The sequence below is a fragment of the Zosterops lateralis genome (assembly GCF_965231275.1).
Source record: "Zosterops lateralis genome assembly, chromosome: 14".
Lineage (NCBI taxonomy): Eukaryota > Metazoa > Chordata > Aves > Passeriformes > Zosteropidae > Zosterops > Zosterops lateralis.
The window spans coordinates 2692716-2715137 of NC_139774.1; the positions used below are offsets into that span (position 1 = coordinate 2692716).

Consider the following 22422-nt stretch of genomic DNA (forward strand, 5'->3'; position numbering starts at 1 on the left):
GCATATTTCAAGTTTGGGACCCCTTTAATGAAGCAACATCTCAAACTCCTTAAAATGCAGAGGACAGAAGTAACAAGTAGATTTCTTTTGGTCTTTTCCCCAGCCTCCTCTCATGGCTGGGCTAAGCCTGCCCTCAACTGCAAACTGCCAGGACAAGAGACCTAAAAATGTGACACAAACAGGCCATTTCCAGAACAGATCCAGAGCCAGTGAGATCTGCAGAGATATCTGTGACTCAAAGGAACTGTTGAATCATAGAAAACTCGAGCTGCAGCTGAGCTCACCCATGAACAGGAAAATCAGACTACCCCAAACTTCACCCTGAGTTGAGAACTTGTTAAGAAAAAGCTGGTTTAGTGCACAGTCAAAGTGTATTAAATCTTCACCAAATCAGTTTAGAGGTGATCCCTTAGACATGCTGATCTGTGGAAAAATTTGCCATGGGCCAGAGAGGCACAAAATGCAAACCTCTGCTCCCTCAGGTGTAGTCACAGCCGAGATCAGAGGATGGGTGTCCACCTGCTCCAAGGCCATTCCCAGCCCCTCTGAGCACACAGAATTCCCAGGCCAGGTCCTGGCTGCTCCCTGTCCATTGTGCTGCTGCTGCCCAGAGCATGAGCAGTGACAGGCCTTTCTCCCCACTTCTCAAAATCTCATGGACCCTGTCACCAAGCCCTATGGAAGCAGCCAGGGAAGTCCCCAGTTCTGCCAACCTTGGAGGCTGACCCTGGGACAAACTGGGGAAGGAGAGGGGTGGACAGACCATACTTAACTCTGAGGGGAGGCAACAGAGAAGTCCTCAGCCTCCTGTACTCACTCCTTGCTCTCTATTACACCTGCCAAACATCCCCAGGTTCCTTTAAACCCCTACTCCTGGGATATCTAGATTCTGAAACAAAGGTGATCAAAAGCAGCATGAAGTAAAATGACATTAAATGAATCAACTAAGGACCTGACTAATCAGTCACCTCCTGTCAGACACAATTTTAGCATCACACTACCTATTTGCAGTTTTTCTTCACTTTGCAATATCCTAATCAAATCCTAACTCAGGAAAATGTATTCTGTCCAAATATTTTTGGGCTTCAATTGAGAACTTCACACATATCTCCCCCAGTCAACTGTGAGAGCTTTCCTTGGCTATCTACCTAACCTTTCTAAGGACAGAAACAGATTTACACTGTTTTTGAAATACTTACAGTCACTTAAGGATATATAAAGTAGACATATAAGAAATTTTCCCCCATTACAAACAGATGATCTTAACATAAGGGAACAGCAAAATACTTTGCTGCTGTGAGAAGTTCCAGTCACCCATGTTTGCACATGCAGGATGCCATGGTCAGGGAAATCAGCAGATCCCATTTGCCCTAAGTTTCCTTTCCCAGTAATTATTTCAGCAATGGCCAACCCCAGTTTAGAGCACAGCAGAGGAAAAGCTGAGCCATTGTCAAGTGGCTCTAGAGCCTGCTGGGGGTCTGGCAGCTCTTTATTAACAGTCTCTGATGAACAAGGTCCAGTTCATCTTACACATCTGGTTCTGCTTACTACACTGAGGCTGGGATGAGGCACAGAGTTCTAGGTGTGCCCTTGCTTTGCAGAGCTACACAGCTCAAATTTAATAATTGAGAAAACTACAGACATAGCAAACACCCCAGTTTTGTGCCTAAAGCCCATCAGAGAGAAGTGCTCTGGTTTGCAGAAGTCCTGCACATTTGTCAATCAACTGAGAAGAAAGAGAATGGTGAAGATCTCCCTTCCTTACCAACACATCTTCCAAATGCTCCCTTCTCCTTTAATCTGAAAGTCAAACTACTTGATTTGTCTCAGCCCAGCGTTCAAGTCCTGAAGCTGTAGCCCAAATCCCCAGCACACACTGCGTGAGCAAGGATGACTCCAGAGCAAGGCTCTCCAGACACCCAGCTCCAGGGCACCTCACAGCCACCATGGCAAGGGCAAAGGGGTGGCACAGAATAGATCTCTTGAGGGTCCCTTTCAACCAAATAGGTGCAGCTGGTTGTTTGCAACATAGTTTGAACACTGAGAAGATAAAAATCGTGCAAGCAGAGCAAGGCAAGGGCAGGGAGCTCAATGTCAGTGTTCCTAACCCATTTCAAACAAATCCAGATGTGCTGTTTTTGCTATACTGAACTTCTGGATAAAACACCCCATGCAGTAGCACACCAATGAGCTCCACAAAGTAAGCTTATTAGAATCCCAGAGCCATATCAAGAACCAAAAGGCACAGAGTTAACCCTCACGGAGTCAAGCTGGAGTCCCACATACAATATGGAGCATCTGCATGCAGTCACTGCTGCACCTGGAACCTCCAGGAGTCCTCAGGTTTGGTGTCACCCCACACTGTGCTTCATTCCAATCCAAAACCTAAAATCAATGCTATGCTACAAACAGGTGGGAGAATTCCTATCTCACACAGAGGACAAGCAATGCAACATCTACAATCCACCCAACACCTAACAGCCTGGAAGAGCTGAAGAAAAAAAAAAATCAGCAGCATTTCTAAGAGCACTTGGAAAAAACAGACCCTCCTCATTACATGAGCATTCTCCAACTGTCCTTTGTAGACTACTTCTCCATCAGTATGATGATCGAAGTGCAATGGCTGAAGAAATAATTTTGTCCAGAACATGGTCTTAATGACTTACCTACAGGACTAGTTGAGACCCGTTGGGAAGGTGGCCTGAAACCAGGAGCCTTGGAGTTGTCGGGATGGACGTTTTCCACATGTCCTAGCACAGAGTTATTCAGAAAGGTAGACTGAACAGTGAAAGATGGGTCAGCTGCTGCTCGGGTAGAGAGTGGACAGTCTCCCCATGCTTGGTTAGCTGGCACCTGGTTGCTATCAAAAAGACTACTAAAGTGATTGAAGAGCGTTGCTGGCCCAAAGGCAGGAGGCAATGATTTGTTTGCTGGGTTAATGTGCATCTGAGAACCGTTCATAACGTTCATGGCTGACGAAAGCTGCACTGCAGCAGGTGGACCTTGAGAAGGTGTTAAAGGAACTTGATTCGTAACAAAAATAGACTGAGGATCTTGATGGAGGTTTGCATTTGGTACCACTGAATAGAAAGAACCTCTGGACTGCATCCTGTGAGTAACTCGAGGTGCTGGTACAGCTACTTGAGGTAAGTTACTGTTGTCCTGATTATCTGCAACAACCGACCTGGGCGACGCTAAGCTTAAAGGAGCAGTTTCTGAGCTGGATGAAAAAGGCATCGACATGGAAGGGCTGATCTCGGCCATGCTGGTTGGCAGTATCTCATCCTGGGCGCTGCTGAGCGGAGCGGGGCTGCTGGCCGGACGTGTCTCAGTGCCCCCTGAGCTGCTGCTGGCTGACACGCTGCAACTGCTGGCGACTGAGGCCGGCGGGCCCGCGCTCGTGGGCGGCTGCTCGGGGGTGGGCGCCTTCTCCTTGGGTGCGGAGACAGCCGAGAACGAGTCCGCTTTCAGGGCAGAATGCTGCGCTTGCGGAGCGGTGGGTGGCAGAAATGCCGTGGGCACTTGCCCGTTGTTGGAGGGGGCAGAGGAAGCTGAGGGCAGAGTGCTACAGGTGCTCGTCACAGTTGAGATGGCTGTTGCTGCAGCGCTCGTCTTGGGGACGCAGGCAAAGAGCTGCTTCCTGACCGAGGAGGGAGTCCGGTTACTGGTCACACACAGAGGCTGGGTGGAAGCAGCTGCAGACGAGGCGGTAACGGGACAACTGGATGTAGGTAACCCAGGAGACTCCGTCTGCAGAACGTTTCCATTCTGACTACCTACACGACTTGAACTATTATGCTTTGGAGAGCTGTTTGTGCTGCCAGGGTTAACTGGTCTCACTGGGAATGGTCCCCAAGTGTTCGGTGAAGGTGAAAAGGTTCCTCCAAATTGGGCCATAGGTAAGCGAGGGTGCCGGATCTGTTGCATAGTTTGGGCAGCCAGCAAGGCAAAATGAGGGTGAGAATAAGCGAGAGGAAGAGACACTGGAAAAGATGAGCGCACATTCGCTGGGACATTCTTGTTTAGTTTGTTAGGAGGCTGGAAAGTAGATAGTGTTGATGACTGCGATGTGACCAGGGGTGGTGCTCCAAGAGGAAACGAGTTCTTGTTGGAAGCAGTCGCAGTGCTGACTCCGGATGAAAAGTTTGCGTGGATTGATTTGGAACTCGAAGCAGGTGTTCTTATATGAGTTTTAGGAATCAAGTCTTCCAGTTCCTTGGCAGGATCTTGAATAAGGGCATTGATGAGTTGCACTGCGTATCGCGTGGACTCTGTACCACCCCTAGATTAAACACAAACAGATTTATCTCTTGCAAAGGGAAACCCCGCTTTGCACAATGTTCAGTAGCTTCAATCCTATACTGCTCTGTAAGTCTATTGTAAGTTTACTGCAGGAAGTTATTTCTTGACCTCTGTGTATCTTAAGGATTATCTTTGAAGTTGACTGTCAGCATATCTTTGCAGCAGGAACGTATGCACTATTCTAGAACAAAGAAGCTAAATAGATCCTGCCTTAGAAAGCAAACAAACTTTTCAGTAAGTGACACTGTGGACTAATTCAAGACTTTTATTTTGAGATACTGTACCTTATAGTGATCATTCTCTCTCCATTCTTATCTTTTTGCTTATCCACATCAATGTGGGCACCAGTGACATCTTGAATTGCAGTGATGTTGCACCCACCTCTTCCCATTATTCTAGATACGACAGAAGCTGGGACTGATAATTTCTTTGACCTATATCACAAAAATCAGAAATCTGTGAAATGCATTCAAAGACAGACAAAACCCCTCTGTTGTCTGACAATGGCTGAAGTAATGTTCTTAAAGGCAGTAAGTGGTTTTCTGCTGATCCTTTCTCCTTTGGAGCCTCTCTCAAAGTCTCCCACTCAAATTACTCATCATCCTCAGTACCTGACAAGGATTCCCCAGTAGCATTTATTCCACCACTGTTGTAACAGATATATGAGCCTCACACTACTTCAGAACCCCTTTTGGATTTTAACTTATCTTGAGTACCTCTCCAAAGTGAGACAAATCCTTAGCTTATCAACCTGAATTTACACAAGTAGCACTGCTTCAAATATAAAAGCCCACAAGTTAACTACTTTGACTGTTTATAGCATGAAGAAGGTGGCTTTCCAGTGATCAGCTCTGTAATACCACCTGCATCCACAACTTTTTAGCATCTACCTCTTTCAGACCTCAAGATTTGGAAGTGCAGTGTCACCAGTTAACAATGGTGGGTGAAAGCAGGTGAAGGTGTGCAGTGCTGTGCTTTAGGGAGCTGCTGGAAGCCCCTGTCATGGCAGCCTGGACTTGCAGAAGCAGGGTCACTGACAGGCCATAATGGTGTCACCAAAGTCAGTCAGTTCAGGGTTTTCCTGGTTCACATGGTACTGGTGGGTCAGAGCAAGCACATGGTACTGGGAAGTGTCTGAAGACAAGCTCTGCTTCCACATAGACCACAGCTGAGGTCTCTGGGCCACCACTGTCCCCAGACTTTAAGGTGTGTCAGACCTCTTGCACTCATGAGCTGCTTTCAGGCTTGCTACTGATGTGCACTGGCTCGATGCTGAACAATCAGAGTGGATTCAAAGGGGTTTCAGAAATCACAGCAGTCACAGGTCCCCAGTACGCTGTGGAAAGGCTGCCAGCTTCACCTAGCTATTCCAGTCTTGGAAACTGGTAAGTAACTTGATTCTCAGGGAATTGTTTGTCACTTAACAGGACTTAGAGGAAACCTATTTAATTTTAAACTTCTAAACACGTGGAAATGTTCTAAAGCAGCACCTCACATTGCCAAGGTATTTTTTCTTTCCCCCATTCCTGACAGGACAGCACACTACCACCCTTCCCATCCCCAGAACCCCCAGTGCATGTACCCAGCTCTATCCCAAGGCTGCTTAATGCTTTGTGTTTTCTTCCCCACCTCCACTTCCAAGGCTCCCCTCTCAAGACCCAACATCACAGTTACTCCCTCCCAAACCAGAGTTTCAAGAACACCTGTATTGCTCACAAGGCTCCTGACTTCCACCCCAGCTGCCTGGGACCTCTGGCAATCACTCAAGGAGGCATTTCTCTTCCAGGACAGCCCACCCCAGTGCCCAGTCCCTGCCCACTCATCATCCACAGCCATTCCCCTCCCTCCCTCCCTCGGCTGATGGTTTTATCTAGAGAAGTGTCCCAAAAAGTACCTTTTTGCTCCGGAACAGCAGCGCCCTCCTCTCTGCAGCTGAAATTGCTCAATTGGTGTTGGCTGCAGAGTGTTGCTGGGGGGAGGGTCTTTCAAAACTCTGCCCACTTGCCTGTCAGGGGCAGAAGGGATGTTTGCATTGGTTACTTTGATAGACATCCCTTCTAGCTGGGGGTCACTCACAGGGAGAGGTAAGAAGAATTGTTGAGAGCAGGAGAGATTTTAGCAGAGGGAGCTCCTGGGCACTGCACCCACATACCTACAGTCACCAACAACTCTCTTTGGCAGGACACCAACAACTCTCTGTGTCAGGGCACAGCAAACACCACGGGCAGAACACTGAATGGAATGGAATTTTCCTTTTCCTCAGGAAAGAGGCCACAGGTTCTGGATGCACGTCCAGAACACTGCCAAGGCCAACACAAGAGCAGACAGCACCCACATGAACATTTGGGCTGAACCAAAGACACTCGAAAGCCCCAGGAGAGCAGGAGCAGCCCAGGTCAGAGGGGTCAGGGCTGCCTGAGAGGTTCCTGCCTGCACCACTCCCCAGGTGGGAGTCAGCCTGCCACCACATACCCAGCAAGGTCTCGTCACTTTGGAGAGCCCCATTGGTAACTACATCAAAAGGCAGAGACCAAACCAACTCTAAGACTTCAAACCCATAAATTTTCATATTAAACTGCCTTTTTAACCTTTATTAAGAACACTCTGTGGCTTCCAAGAATCCAAATGCACTAAGCCCTCTATGCAATTATCTTCTTTGCACACAGCCTAAAATTCTCCAAAATGAACACATCTAGTCATTGCCACTGCAGAACACAAAAGCAGGAGGGCTTCCTAAGTGCACCCAAAGCATCTGACACTGGTATGTTCATGCTGTATTCCTTTTTGATAAAGAGAACGAAAAACCCAAAGCCAGACAATCATTCTAGTTCCAAGCAGACAACATAAAGGCTACAGAAGAGATACTGGGCTGTTAATGGCCATATGGTAAAACCCAGTACATTTTCAAAGGAAAAGACTGCTTTACAGTGAAACTTTAAATCTCACTGTATCTCTAAGCACTCACTGGCAGGTAACACAATTTTCCACTGAATCAGTGATCAAGGTCACTGCCCAAAGTACAATGAATTTTGGCCTTGAAGGGATCATTTGCCTCTCCTCTACTCACATCTATTCTGCCTTTAGTCCATGAGCAATCATCTGCTGTAGGGCTTTTCACTGCCCTCTGCTCCCTTCTCCCTTTATCTTGTCCTCACATTCTTTGCTCCACTAAAGTCACAGATTTTCTTTATTTTCTCATGCCAAACACAATATTTATGTCATGTTCACACTAAGTTAGTGAGGAGTTACTACAAATTAGGGCTGTAGTTGGTTTTCCCAGCACTCCAAGAGGAAGTGGGGTAGATTTTCCTGTAAATTAATTCTTCAGTTATATAATCTTGCTAGACATTCTGTATTTGAGAATAATTTACAAGCTCAAAAGCTCACAGACAGTTTTAAAATACAGTACTAAGTCTTTACCTTCTAACCACTTCTTTCCAGCCTTCTTCTCTTTTCTGGCCTCTTTTTGGACTGGTCAGATTCAGCTTTACATTTGGAGAGGTCAGAGGCAGGGAGACAGCCTTATAAGTAGTCGACAAAGAATTTGAATGACCTTCACCATCAAGTCTGGGAACAGAAATGTGTTGATTACAAATTACAGAATAAAATGACAGCATACAGTTTACATTCCTGCAGCTTAAAACTAGTGGCATGAACTGCTTCCAGAAAAATCACCTCTAACAAGGAGTCAGAAGGATGCATTTAGGTTGTCTTGATGCAGTGAACTGTACAGAACCCTAAGGCTCTTGCAGCAAACCTTGGATAAAAGGTCCAAGGCAGAAACAATCTATGTTTGAAGAACAGAATAGAGACAAATTCCAATTTTTAACACTCCTAATGGGACCCCAGAACACACACACACCCTCTAACCACAAGGGTTGATCAATCCACTCATTCTGCATCTAACTTGAATCTGGGGAAAAATAAGAAAAATAAAAATATTCTTTCTTCCTACTGCCAGACACGTGTCTCAATCAGTCTGACAACAGCCCCGTCTCACTGCCCTTCCTGATGCCACAACATTTGTGTTCTTATTGAAGCTGGCCTCTCTGTCAGCCCAGTGTCCTGCAGATCAACCTCCCTGCCCTCTCCCCTCCCTTAGTGCAGAAAATGGAAAGAGGAAACAAAACTATGAGGGATCAGACTCATACTACTTAGATGTAAAAAGGACTACAGACCCACAAGGGATCTAAGCTTTCTGAGTCAGACCAATGACCTCTTCATAAAGTGGTGTTGTAAAAGTTATCAGCACATTCCCAGGCAGTTGAATGCCCTTCTGACCATTCATGTGACCCCTGTACATTCCCTGAATTCTTTTGACTCTCACCTCTGGCTGGACAAGGTTATATCAAACTGGCCATCAACCTGGCAGGTGAAATGCTCAGGGTCATCAGCTTCTTCTCTCCTTAAAAAAAAAGAGATTGCAAGTCAAATGAGTTAATGATGAAACCACAAAACAATCAAAAGGTAACAAAACCACTTCTGTATGTGGATGATAAGTAAAGCTGGCACTTCCTTATTAAATTCCCAGCATATTCACTCTAAGATCTATCAAAACTAACAATGCAATGTGGATGCTTAAAAAGTGCAGACAGAAAAGGCTATTTTGCTCAAGTAGTATTAAAAACTAGCCAACAATGCCAAAAAACCTTGCTCTTACAAGATTTTAAAGAGGTTGTGTTCAACAAACTGAACACAGCTACACAAATAAAGCAGCCTCAGTCTCTCCAGGCTCTGGGAATGTACAGTTGGTGTAGAGCTTAAGCTATAGAAAATTGACAGTGGCATGGGTGGAACCCTGTGAAACACCAGGGAAGGAGCAGAGCAGCCTCACCTCGTTGGTGTTTTGGAAGCCGAGGTGCTGTTTTTGTCTTCCTGAGAGGGGATGAGCAGTGAGGCATAGCGCCGCTCCGAGGAGTTCGTATCCATGGTGAAGTTCAGCTCTTGGCTCTTCCCTCCACTGCTGCTTTCACTATTGCAATCTGTGCTGTCCAAGTTGTCCGAGTCGCTGTTCCCACTCGCACCACCACCTCTTGGCTCTCCATTTATTTTATTTTTATCTGCTTTTTGCTGTGCTAGAGATATATGCTGATCTGGCAAAATTATCTGCATATTCTGAGGAGTCTCTTTCGTTTTATTTTTCTTATTTTTTCTATTTGTGCTGGGGGTAGTCACCACATTAGCTCTCTTCTTTCCAAAGGCATTTGTGAAGGTAGTTGAAGTTGCAGAAATTCCAATTGTAGTTGTAGTAGTTGCACTTGGAGGCTCTATAGGAACTTCTTGCTCCACTGAAAGAAAAGCAGTTTATATACAATCAGAACCCACAACATAGAGAAATCAGTGCCCTCAGTGAAAACACTACAGCTGAAGTTATGTTCCTTGCTGAGCTGTCAGACTAGCACCAAATTCAGCTGTAAATCCTCCAAGAGTAAAAGACTTTAGTGAACAAAGGAGAGGGTGAAAAAATGAGCAAAGGAGTTTTGCCAGGCAGCAGCCATGCAACACTTTCAAATGTGAGAGACCAGCTTTCAAACAGATTCCTTCATGACTAGAAGGTGGCACCCCCACAAATACATCGTTCATAGAAACTTGTCCATTTTTCTTTACCTTCATCTTCATTTTCTTCTTCATCATCATCTTCTTGCAGTTCCAGAGTTTCCTTAGGCTTGTTTTCTTCATCTTCTTCTTGTTTTCTTTTTTGTTCCTCTTTCTTCTTCTTTCTCTTTTCCTTTCTTTTCTCCCTTTTGGCTGCAAGAGCTTGTTTTCTGCTCTCCTCTCTTGACTATGTAGGAGAAAAGAATCCATATTTAAATATTTTCACACAGACTAAATTATACTTATAATTCAGGTCTTGCCTAGAAATCTGGGGGGAAGGAGAAAGGAGAGAACATAATGAACTACAATGACTTTGGCACACACTGAATCATTGCACAGAAACTGGACAGACCTTATGCAACAACAGGACTAGCTGGCCCAAAACTTCTAAGGAATGATAAGAAAGTAATAACCAAAACAGAAGTATTAAAAAAATACAGTTTTACTGGAAGACCAGGAAAATATCTCATCCTCCCAGTCCTTTCTCAATCATTTAATAAACTCAGTGATATTTTTGGCGTGATGTTCACATCTTTTGATTCACAGTACCTAATGGCTCTAATTTTAACCAGTTTTGGGGTTTTTTTTTTTTACTATATGGAATTGGTCATCTGCTGCACTATTTGTGCACAGCAACTGATGTGTGCTTAACAAGCCCACAACCTGGAAAGTTTAATAAACTAATGTGGAACTTGTCAAAAACTGTAAGAACTTCCATTAAGAGAGCTCACTCAAGAGCCTGTTACTCTAGAACAAATTACAGTATTCTCAGCAAAGAGAGAAGGGGATTTTCTCCACTATCTGCCCAACTCCCCTGAACAGAAGTCCATAAAATGCTTTTGGACTATGATTTACACCCATAGAAACACACCATGAAACTGGAGACCTCCCTTACTCACACATCCTCTGTGCTGAGGTGATCCCAGAGAGCTACTGCCTAAGGAACTACTGGTAAATCCAAGCTTTCCTAGAAGGGACAATGGAGTGGCTGAAGCAGAAGCCAGTTCTAATTTGCCATTCTCAGCATGTGCCTAACTTATATGATACATTAGGGGAAGGAACACAGTCAGAGCATGAAGACTGATTGCCCCAAGAAGCACCAAAGGAAATGCAGCCTAGAGATTCACACACACACAGTGCAAACACGACAGCAATTATCCTACTCACTTTTTCCAGGTCTAGCTCCTTCAGCAGTATAGTTGCATTTTTATTGGCTTCTGCAGCCTGCTGGTCTTTAGCTTTCACAATTGTCTCCACACACTGGTGACACTTTTTCAACAGGTCCTGAAATGCAAACTTGTCTTACTACCACCATAATGAACAACAACTGAGGAGGGAGGCTTGCTCTACAAACATGTAGAGCAAACATCTATTATACGTTAATACAAACATGTATTAATAAACATACAAACTATTTCACAGAATAGCATCAAATGCTGATTTACTTTTTAAGTGCTGTATTAAAAAGGAGACATGCACAAATCTCCAAATCAGACATAAGTAAGCAAACATGTACATTCAGTTTTTGAATATTTAAGAATTTCCCATGGATATTTTTGTGGGAAATTCAGGGCAGGGTCTTGGGGACAAGTCCAACCCACCTTGTCCGTGATGGTCGCTATGTAGCGCATGCACTCGATGTCTGAAGGAAACTGGTTAACTTCTTTCACCAGGAACTGAACTACTTTCACATGCCCCTAGAACATCAAAGAAAATTCTTATCTTTTGTATACAATTGTCAACATTCATCATCAAAATACAAGTTTGATATCTCTTAGTTCAATGCAAAACACTCAAAATAAGCAAGAACATTTCTGGAAAGCTGCTGTTTGGGAAGAAGGGCAGTTCCTGCTTGCCCAGTGCTGACAGCACAGCCACTGTTCTGCTTCAAGGTGGCAAAGACATGCTCTTCCATAACTTATTTTTTATTTTAAAATACAAGGACCAGAGGCAGATCTTCATGGTTTTAGTAACAACCAAGACATAAGACAACCCTCTTTAGACACCATCTGTCACCCAATCCACTCCCTTGCCACCCCATGGAGCTGACTTAGACTGTTCAATTACAGGCTAAGTCAGATCAGCAAAATGAGCCACCTGAATGTTATCCTGGCAAGCACACTCCTCTGCTCCTGAGGTACACTGTGCAACCACACAAAGCACCTGACTGTTGCTTCTGAAGTTATGTGAAAGCAAGGCAGTGTCAAAACAGGGGCAAGCTCAGCATTTTTATTTGTCAAAAAAGCTGCACACTTATTTGCTATTTTGTTAAAGGCAAAGCAGCTACAGTTAATAAATTCCTCTGCTTATGCTCCTTGCATCCAATACCACAACTGATGGAATCATCCCAAAGCAATGTTCTTCCTGCCAAGAAGAAAAGGCAGTGGGTGACAGAAGAGCTGACTACACAGTGTCCCATCACAACAGATTAGGAACACAACAAGAGAAGCACAAAGGAATCAGGACAGCTTATTGCAGACTGCTATTGTGTTCATCTCCAAAGCAGGACTGAAACAAGCTGTACAGACTGCAGAAATGTAGAAATCTCAAACAGTCAGAGTTTTTGCATGACGTACAACTGGAAATGATACAGCTAACATCATCTATGGAACAAAGTTTTTCAACTCTCAAAAACTGTATCTTTGTGAAGTACAGTCATCATGACTTCGAAGCAGGTATTTTACCAAAGTAGTGACTTTGCCATGTTATATTTAGTTCTTCCAAACCCAAGCATTCAGACTCAAGACCAAACAGGAGGCACTGTTTTGAAAACACAGAAGTTGGTCTCCTACCTTGCGGAACGCTGACATAAGAGGGGTAATTTTGCGGTTGTCTGCAGCATCCACGTCTGCCCCTGCCTGCACAAGCAGCTGCACCACGTCGTAGTGCCCCCCGTTAGCTGCCAGCCACAGCGGGGTGTTTCCTTTCTTGTTGCGGACATCGATATGTGCCCCTCTGAAAACACCAACACAGGGAAATGGGATGAGTAAAAAGGTGGAAGGCAGAGAGTGAGATCACAAAACATCAGAGCAACAGGACATAGAAATTTAATAACTGAAATACAGTGGCAAGATATGAGAAATTCTGTCCCTGAAATTTGCTGTTTCATCTGCAGGGTAGTGACAAGGGGATTATTTAAACCTCCCTGGCAGAAATGAACACTCATTTCATGGCACCCATTGCATCAGAGATATGCAACCAGCAACCTTTAAATTATCAGTGTGGTGAGTACCCACAGGACAAAGCATCTGACTGAGATTTTAGCAGCACACTGGGGTATGCTTGATGAGCTCAAGAACCTCTTCCAGGCTTTGCCCCCCAAGTGACAGTGAGGAAATGCTCACGTGGGAGTTGCTGGATTCATACACAAACAAGCTGTCCAAACCAGACACTGTCTGCCTGCCCCTGCTCCCAGCTGCCTGCTTTGTTTAATTAACACTGCAATAGTGAGGTATTCCAGGATAACACTGAAGAGTAGGGAACAGATTTAACATCCTATTTTCAAAGCTTCCCCTTCCTTTAGCTCTCAGGTGCACGAGGTAATGTGAACAAGAGCACCCCAGCCATAAAGGAATACAGAACAAATGTGCCACTAATCATTAGTCATAACTGCTTTGGCTTGGAAGGGACATGAAAGCTCATCTTGTGCCAACCCCCTTGCCATGGGCAGGGAAGCCACCCACAAGATCAGGTTGCTCAGAGCCCCACCCACTCTGGCCTTAAACACTTAATGAGAAGGAATGATTTACCGATTAATGAGGAGCTCGCAGAACTTGTAGTGCCCCTTATCTGCTGCAATTGTTAAAGCCGTATCTCTTGAGGAAGGCACGGGTGGGGCATTCACATCTGCTCCTTTATCAAGGAGAACCCTTCCAACCTCTGCATAGCCTCCTGAAGCTGCTTCCATCAGAGGTGTGAGACCAGTCTGTGCAAAGAGAACGAGTTACTCTGTGAAATCTGCACAATATACTTCAGATAAGACATAAATGATTCCTACAAAGGGAAATCAGATTTTTATTTAGCTGCTTATATTTATTTTAGGAGCCTAACTTCAAGCAGTCTCTTCCTCAAAAAAGATCCCAAAAACCCAAAAAAAAAAAAAAAAAAAAAAAAAAACAAACCAAAAAAAAAAACCCCAACAACAAAACAAAACGCCCACACACAAACCAACCAAACAAAACCAACCCAAAACCCAAACACTCTTGGGCTTTGATTTATACAAACCCAAGCAAACTGTTGACTAAGCACCACCAGATACCTGTCTCAACAGCAAATGCAAAGTTTATAACAAGATCTCTACAACAGAGGTTAGAACAGATTCAAATGAAGACAAAAGTGTTTCTACAAAAATACTCAGAAACTGGCTTTATAGCTTTTCTCTAGCCTCCCTTGGCACTGAGACTGATCTGGGCCCAACTTAGTTGCCAGGTCAGACTGTTAAAAAAACTTACACCAGCTGCTAACATGCCCAACTGACCATTTGAGAGCTGGCTTTTATCCATATCCCCTTTTCTCCAGCCACAGTCATTCCAGAAGCAGGCGGGGTAGACAGACACAGCAATTATTTCAGCAGCCTTAGGAGTTACCAAAAATTCCTTTGTGCTGGGGAAATCAGTCTGGCTGTCTACACAAGCTTTAAGCTTGCTTTATGGCAGGAGACACAAAGCTGTCCCAGAGCACCAAAGGATGGGACCTGTGGAGCATTTCAGAGGCACAGAAGGTCACAGTACTGAAGCCACGGGTTCTACAGCAACGTAAAAGCTTTACAAAGTTTGACTGCACTACTTCGGTTGTAGACAAGAAGTCTGTTCTATATGAGAATCACAAGCAACACTATTCTCTTCCTGCCTAGACTTCACTTGCATGTAAAAATATCTGTATCTGTTCTGTTACTGAGTATCACGTCAAGTTTAAACCTGAAAAAGTCTAGACAAGAGTCAATCTAAGATTCATTGTAAACTCAGAAGGACCAGTCAGCTTTTCCCTAATGCAAAAAATACATCATCATCGATGCTTTTCTATTTTTTAAAAGAAGCCACACTTATTTCAGAACATTTAAGTGCTCTGATGTAACAACTCCTCTGAACCCAGAGAGGCTCAAAGTTACAGGAAAATTTGAAGAAACTTGATGACTCAGAGGCACTAAGTCATAAGGAAAGGCAAGTCCCCCACTTACCTTTGCCCTGTGCTCAACATTGGCCTTCCTGTCCAGCAGCAGACTGACCACCTCTGCCCGGCCCTGGAAGCAGGCCAGGGTGAGGGCTGTGTTGCGGTTGGTCTCGATTTGGGCATTAATATCAGAGCCCATATCAAGCAGCAGCTTCACGGCAGGGACGTGGCCATTCATAGCAGCCAACATCAGAGGAGAAATCCCCAGCTTACTGCCAGTCCTAAGGGAAAGAAACAAACTGCAGTGCCCATGGCTGAAGAAAAGCTCTGGCAAATATAAGTCTATCCAAGAGCAACAAAATGTTTTGTTCTAAGTCAGAAAAGGAACATAACCTACATGAAATATAGGCACTGACCTAAAATAGTAGCATTTTTGATTGATTAGGAGAAGCCACCAGAGGAACTATATGAAATAGACAATTGAAATTTATAAACAAGGGAAGGAAATACATTTCAGCTGTTAGACATTCTGATGGCTAAAGCTGATGTAAGCCTTAAGCTACATCTGATTTTTTCAAAGTATGCTTCTAGAACAGCTGCACCTTGAATTTTCCCTACTTAGTAGTTCTGTCATTTAATCTAGCGTTAGAATATATGTAAGTTTTCTTAAAACGAATAGAGAGCAGGCTTAAGAGACACTGCTGTGTAAATTTGTTCCTCTGCCTAAAAAAGACATCTTCAAACACACAGAGCAGCCCTGAGCATTTGGCTGCTTCCTTGGCACGGTTCTATTGGAAATAGTTTGACTTCCTGACCTTAGAATGGTGGAAAAGGGAAAGAATAGGTTTCCAAACTATAATCCCTTAAAATTTAGGTGTAAGTCAGATGAAGTTTGTGATAGTTAAAGGATTTAAAAGCACTAAGATAACAAACTCAGAAGATGTCATCAGTGTAAAAAGACTGTTGCAAGAAAGTCTGAAAACACCTGAGATTTCAACCTGTGCCTCAGGTTGGAGCCAACAAGGAGTGCCTGTGCCACACTGCAGCTCAGCTGGTCGCATGGTACATTACCTGGAATTAATTTCTGCCCCAGCATTGAGAAGAATCTTGATGATATTCACATAGCCACCAGATGCAGCAAGGCTTAACGGCGTGTAATCAGACACATTCCTGTGTTCTTTATTTGCTCCCCGGGCCAACAGCAAATCAACAACCTGAAAAGACAGGATGAGCATTAACAGACATATTGTGGCCTTTGCTATTATCCAGAGAGTAAAAGGATGTTATCACAAACTTTCCAATGTGCTACCAGTTTCCCTTGTCAACAGACAAGATTCCATAGGAAAATCTCCACCCTCTTCTGCTTGACTTTTCTCTATCTCTGTCCAGCCCCCACAGCCCATGACCACAGCAGCTGAGCACTTGTCTGCCAGAAAGATTGTTTTACCTAAATAAAACTGCAATGCTTTAAAGTGAAGCTCTTCCTGGGAATCTTTTAAGTTTACAAACAATAGATCTACCCACTCCCAAAATGTCTCACAATATTTGAGCATCTCTTTCAGAAAAACTCATCTCACAACTTGAATTCAAATGACAATTGAGCCAGGTTTGACCATCTGTATTATATGAATATGAATATATGAATATGATTTTTAAAAAACCAACAAAAACCCATGTGGTAAAAATCAGAGTGACTGATGTTAATGGAACCAGGATGAGGAAGGACTCCTCTATCATAAGTTGCTTAAGAGAAATAAAATGGGAGAAAATAGAAACATTTTTGTGATGTACTGTACTAAGTGGGCCTCAATTTACTATTAACATAAGCTAGGTGATTTCCAAACAAGCCATTAAAAAAGACTTTCTTGCTAAGCCAGAAACATAAGAGGTAGATTCTGGAATAAAAAAAAAAAGAAAAGAGGAAGAACAGAAGACTTCAGTTGTTCAATATTAATGCTACAGGCCATGTTGATCTTGCCTTTTTCTACAAGAAGCACTTTTACTGTTAAAGATCTGAAATTCAAAAGTAAAATGGAAACTTTAGAATTTTGGCCAGCTATTTTAATCCTTATATTAATTTACTACAGAGCTCTCGGCCATCTCCATGCCACTTTGATTGAAATAGGAAGGATTTCAACACACACACACACACACACACACAATTTGACAGAACTCTGAAAAATCCTTAAGACATGGGTATGATGTGTCCTGCATTGCATCTGCACTTATCAGCTCCATGCATTATCACTAACACCACGTACTGCCCACACAAAATCCTAGTTGCTGTCCTTGTGTGCCTGCACCCAGGTTTGTTTCAGGTTTGAGAACAGGGAAGATGGATAAGGGAAGTGCTCAGTGAATAAAGTTACTCAATAAATATCTGCCTCCCTCACAGAAGTACTTAGCATGTGAGGATACATGGACTGAAGAAAGACCACAAGTTATCACAAGTGACTATGACCATTAACTAACAAAACTGGGATAGGCAAAGGAAAGAAAAAAAATCTTAAATTTCTTCCTTTCCTGGAAGAGGAAAAAGCCTTAAATTAGCTACACTGAAACAGGTGAAAAAACCTTCCAGGAAAAAAAAGTAGCATGTATCAACAACACAAGAAACCAAATGCTGTACAAAACCCTCTCTATCTGCAAGTAACAACCCAAGCCCTCTGAGGACAGGTCTGTACCTCCTGGCGTCCACCGGAGCATGCCAAGGAAAGCGGAGTGTCCTTTGTGCGCTCCGACTGTGCTTCTATATCCCCACCTTTGTCCAGGAGAATTTCCACCACACCAACATGTCCAGCAGTTGCAGCCAGAATCAAAGGCGTAAAACCTAGTGACATGAGATTGCATGAAAAAGCAACCTTGAGTATCTCAATAGTATTATTACGGAGCAGAAAAGCACAAATGGGTTGATTCACAATGACTTCTGTTGATCACGTCTCTTCTTCAGACTGGGGGTTTCCCGCTGGATGCCACAGTCTCAGAACCTCTCCCAACCTCTTCTGACCCTGTCACACTGAGGCTCTGATTCTGGCCAAAGGCTGTTCCAAAGAAACTTAAAGAGTGCTTGCAGTGACCAGTTTGGATTCAGTTCTGACCTCCTCTCCTTGGAGAAATCACATCTTTCTGCATAATTACTGTTAAATTAAATCCAACCAATGACCACATCTGCCCTGCACACCTATCTGCCAATGTGGTCAATGTGAGCTCATGGTGGTTTTGTTCTCTCAGCTCTAAAAGATGTGAGACTTTGCTGAACTCTGTTCTTGAGAACACTGACACCCAACCTGACAACTGCCACCACTCAGCTCTGATAGTCAAGATTGGCTGGTTACCCCAGCAGCTCCTCCATACACCTTGCTGAGGTCATTTGTAGAGGGTGAGTCGTAAGCACAGAAGTGCCTCATATTTCACAAATCTGCTTAACATCCCACTCAGGTGCAGACAGAAACTCAAACTCGCTTTGTATGACCAATGTTACTACCTGAAGCGCAAGAATGCAGTTCACATTTTGAAATTGTTTCAAGCTGTAGTTAATAGTCAAATTGTGTTGTGCCTGTCACTTACCCTTCTTGTCTCTGTGTTCAATATTGGCACCACGGGCAATCAGCACAGACACGAGCTCCTCGTGCCCTCCTGCACACGCCAGGGTCAGCGCAGTGTCGTGATTACTTTCAGTCTTCACGCAGAGGAAAGAAAAAGAAGCAGATATTCAGAAATAAAAAATGAAGACAACTTTAATATTTCTACAACAGCACGAGATTTTTTTTTTTTTTTTCCTTTCAGAGCTTATCAGAAAGCAAATCCTCTCCAAGCTATGGTGGATGACTCACATGTGCATCGATGTCCACGGATGGGTACATGGGCAGCACGGACTGCGGGGGGACGCTGCTCGTGGCCTGCGGGCAGGGCTCGGGCATCGGGGACTCGGTAGTGTGCGAGGAGCTGCTGGAGCCGCTGGGCACTCTGCTATTCACAGCTGAAAATGAACACCACGTTATTAATCCACTCTCAGCAATGTCCCATTTTATATGAAAAATATTAAGTTCCATAAAACTGCAATGGTCTAGTATCAAAACAGTAACAGGGGAAACAAATGCAACGCTCCTAAAAACAAAAAGCAGCTTTGCAGCAGTTAAACAGTGTAAGCATCGTCTCCAAACTGTGGTAAGTTAGAAAATAATTTTATGAATTAGTCTGAATGCATTAAGTGTGAATTATGAAGGTGATTAGTTACCCTTTTCTAACTGTAACCTTCACTGTTAAAAAGAGTTCAATCATATGCTCAGTTTAAGCAGACAATTTATTTATTACTAACACACAAACCTAATGTTCAAAAATATAGTCTTATTCTGCAATCCCAAACTTTTTCACATAAAGGTTAGTGCACACTTAGCCTCCAGAGAAAGTTTTCAGAGCAAGATGACTGACAGCAACTCACATTATTAATCATGTCTCAGAGTTAAACCAACCCAGGAAAGTGGAATGGAAGCAGACAGGAGGGGGCAGTCGACAAAAATAAGAAAGCTGAAAACTGTCTGTGCTCCCTAAAATTTGTTCTGATTGAGGCACAGTTTGTAAAAGATGTCATCCTGAGATCCAGCATTGCTCAGGGACACAAGGAATGCAACTTTATCTTATGTTGTTTTTTTTTTTTAAATTAACAATTTAAAAACTAATAAATGAGAATCAGACTTTTTTCACCTAGTTTTAAATCAACAAGCAGAGAAATCTCCCTGGACGTCCACTGCAGAGCCAGGACTCCTGCCTGCCTCTGTAACCTGATAAGGGTCCAAGTGGAGCCTGGATCCCTGTAATCAGCTGGGATTACCTGCCAGGAAGGTCTAACACACCTACACACTGACTCTGTGTGTGCTTTAGCTTCAGTAATCCCTGTTGATAGAGCAGCTGGATTTGACAGGTATTGTCACTGCTGGATTGCCAAATGTCCCTATTGTGTAGCCTCATCAGCTGGAACACCTGGTGAGCTTTAGTTATTCCAAAACACACAGTATTTAGCAGCATTCCTGGAAGAAGCAACTAAAGGAAAACACTAATGGCTACAGGTAAGAAATAAGCAGCAGCATTTTGGTTTTGTCCAAGCATTAAGGGAAGATGAAGGATGAACTCAAACCTGTGTATGACTTAGAGAACAAATTTTGCAAACCCTTCCCAGCTCAACCTTACTCATTCCATTAACGGATTACGCACCAGCAATTGCTCATAGGAAAATGGTGTTGATGGAAAAGTCATAGATAAAGCCCCAACATGACCATTAATTCCACTAATTCAGCCTACAGAGCTGCCAGTGCCTGACAAAGGGAACACACACTGAAGCAGTGAAAGATGGGTCACTTCCACTGGGTTCTGGAAACATGGCAAGAGGGTTCACTGAAATTTGGGGAGGTTCCATTTTCAGTTGCGTTTTTTAAGCAAAGAGTTCTCCTTGGTGCATAGGCAAAACCAGCATTAACATTTGGTCAATGCATTTAAGCAATGAAGTACCAGATCTGAATTCCTGTTACAACCTTCATGAGCAAACCAGATTTGTATTATAAGTTTCAAACACAAAAGCTCCCACTTTCATCTGCTCACTATGGATTATCACTTACAGCAGCAAATGAGCACTAATTAGTGCAATACAATTGTTTTCTTGCTTAATGCACTGAAGTGCAAGATAATAACTGGATTTCTACATATTACTCCTTCCAAAATACTGACACCACATCACCCTGTTAAGGACTTTGGTTAAATCAAGCTGGTCCTTCCGTGTGGAAGACACTGGCTCAATTTTTTCAGCTCTTGCAACTACAGATACACATAAAACCACATGCATGTGCTGTGCATGCAGAGCAGGGTGTGCAGAGGGACTCCACTGGAGCCAGTTTAAGGCCCTTAAAGTAATATATATTCAGTGTTGCTGTCACAGGTTCCACAAATTCTCTGTATTTCACAACCATGACTGAAAACATCAAAGTATTTTGTGCATACTTTAGATTTTCATCATGTGTTTGAAACATATGAGTGTGCACTAAGCACTTTGTGTGCACAGTAATAATATTAAACATGAGAGAGAACACCAAATGCAGCAGAAACTAAGATAAACTCTGCACTGATACCCTAAAATATGTTTTTAAATAAAATCTAACAAGTACTCCTCCAACACTCATCAATTAATCACCCCCTGTACAGCTGCTGAATTTACAAAATGGCAGGATTTTTCAAAATGCTGTTTTTTATTTCCTCAGTGTGGTTGGCAAGCTGGACCCATGAAGGAGCAGTGTTATTTGTGCTCTGTGGAGCAAAAAAAAGCCTGAGAACTTCTGCCTCCAGTTTCATGGGGCTGATTTATCTCAGCTCAAGTTACACAGCAAAATACAGATTTTTAACTTGAAAATGGCCTTGCAGCAATGGCTCCAACATGGCACTAACATGGAATGTCTGTGGTACCAGAGCTTTGGAGTGAAAGCAGCACTGACACTGCTTGCCCTTGACTCTAGGGAAATACCAATTCTGTGACAGGGGTTTTAGATGTGTCCATAGACTTCAATATTCCAAAGACTGCCTTATAGAAAAAAATTATCCTACACATGACAAAATCCAGGTTTCCCATGTCCTACAAAGGGTTTGCAAGGCTCCAAAGGGTCTGAGTTGGAAGTTGAATGTTGCTCTTTAAAGACATGGAAGACTATTTTCAAAGTTATGAAAAAATATCAAAGGAAAGAAGAGTAAAACAAAAAGCAAGAACCTGGTATTTTATCCAAATACAATTCTGGAGCATGGACAGTACCCGGAGCAAGCTGCTCTGGATGAGATTTCAGCTGTAGCTGAAACTGTGGCTACCCAGCTGCTGTCATGACATGAGCACTGGCATTCAGGAATATTGCACTTAGATGTCAGTTCCTCTTTCCTCAAAGGAACTGCGATTTTCAGACAGAGAGAATCATCCTTTTTCAAGCCTTTCAGCCTGTCCAGGCAGCTTCTCAGTAACCTGCTACTGCAGAGGCTTTTGCATGTTGGTAACTGCAGCTCCTTTCATGGCTCACCATTCCTCACTCCAGATTGTCCCAGTCACCAGTTTTACTCCAAACACCAATCCTCAACACAGTAACTCAGATGTCACCTTCCAAATCCTTACCTTAAAATACCATAATTCTGTATCACCAACTACAACCAGAATGTCAGAACCAGACAACAAAAATTCTCAGAACACATCTGAAATTTCAGTTTGGAAACATCAGCTCACAGGACGAGAGTGGGACAGAAAAGCACACACAGTCTCTTGACTAAAAATATCAGCTGAGCAAAACAAAGAGAAACAAAAATATTCCAACTAGAGACAAACCCCAGCAACATAGAAAAGTTCCTCATCTAATACCCTAAACCAGAAAAAAAGCCTCAATTCAGATACTACAG

General features: G+C 43.4%; 1 protein-coding gene across 9 annotated transcripts in view; it reads right to left on the bottom strand.

Moving 5' to 3' along the window:
• Positions 1-22422, bottom strand: part of LOC310915289 (ankyrin repeat and KH domain-containing protein 1-like) — a gene marked incomplete at its 5' end in the record, with an annotated part of 99646 nt that overhangs the window by 10028 nt on the left and 67196 nt on the right. For 8 of the 9 annotated variants that reach the window (XM_083872054.1, XM_083872053.1, XM_083872051.1 and 5 more), the window contains 16 exons: positions 2667-4282; positions 4587-4736; positions 6197-6307; positions 7723-7869; positions 8630-8707; positions 9137-9590; positions 9910-10084; positions 11065-11181; positions 11499-11594; positions 12690-12852; positions 13647-13822; positions 15074-15287; positions 16078-16220; positions 17691-17836; positions 18574-18685; positions 18840-18985. In XM_083872054.1, the coding sequence (XP_083728180.1) occupies positions 2667-4282; positions 4587-4736; positions 6197-6307; positions 7723-7869; positions 8630-8707; positions 9137-9590; positions 9910-10084; positions 11065-11181; positions 11499-11594; positions 12690-12852; positions 13647-13822; positions 15074-15287; positions 16078-16220; positions 17691-17836; positions 18574-18685; positions 18840-18985 (4044 nt within the window). Of the gene's footprint in view, positions 1-2666; positions 4283-4586; positions 4737-6196; positions 6308-7722; positions 7870-8629; positions 8708-9136; positions 9591-9909; positions 10085-11064; positions 11182-11498; positions 11595-12689; positions 12853-13646; positions 13823-14430; positions 14591-15073; positions 15288-16077; positions 16221-17690; positions 17837-18573; positions 18686-18839; positions 18986-22422 lie in introns of those variants that run through there. The other variant, XM_083872052.1, reaches the window with a different exon arrangement.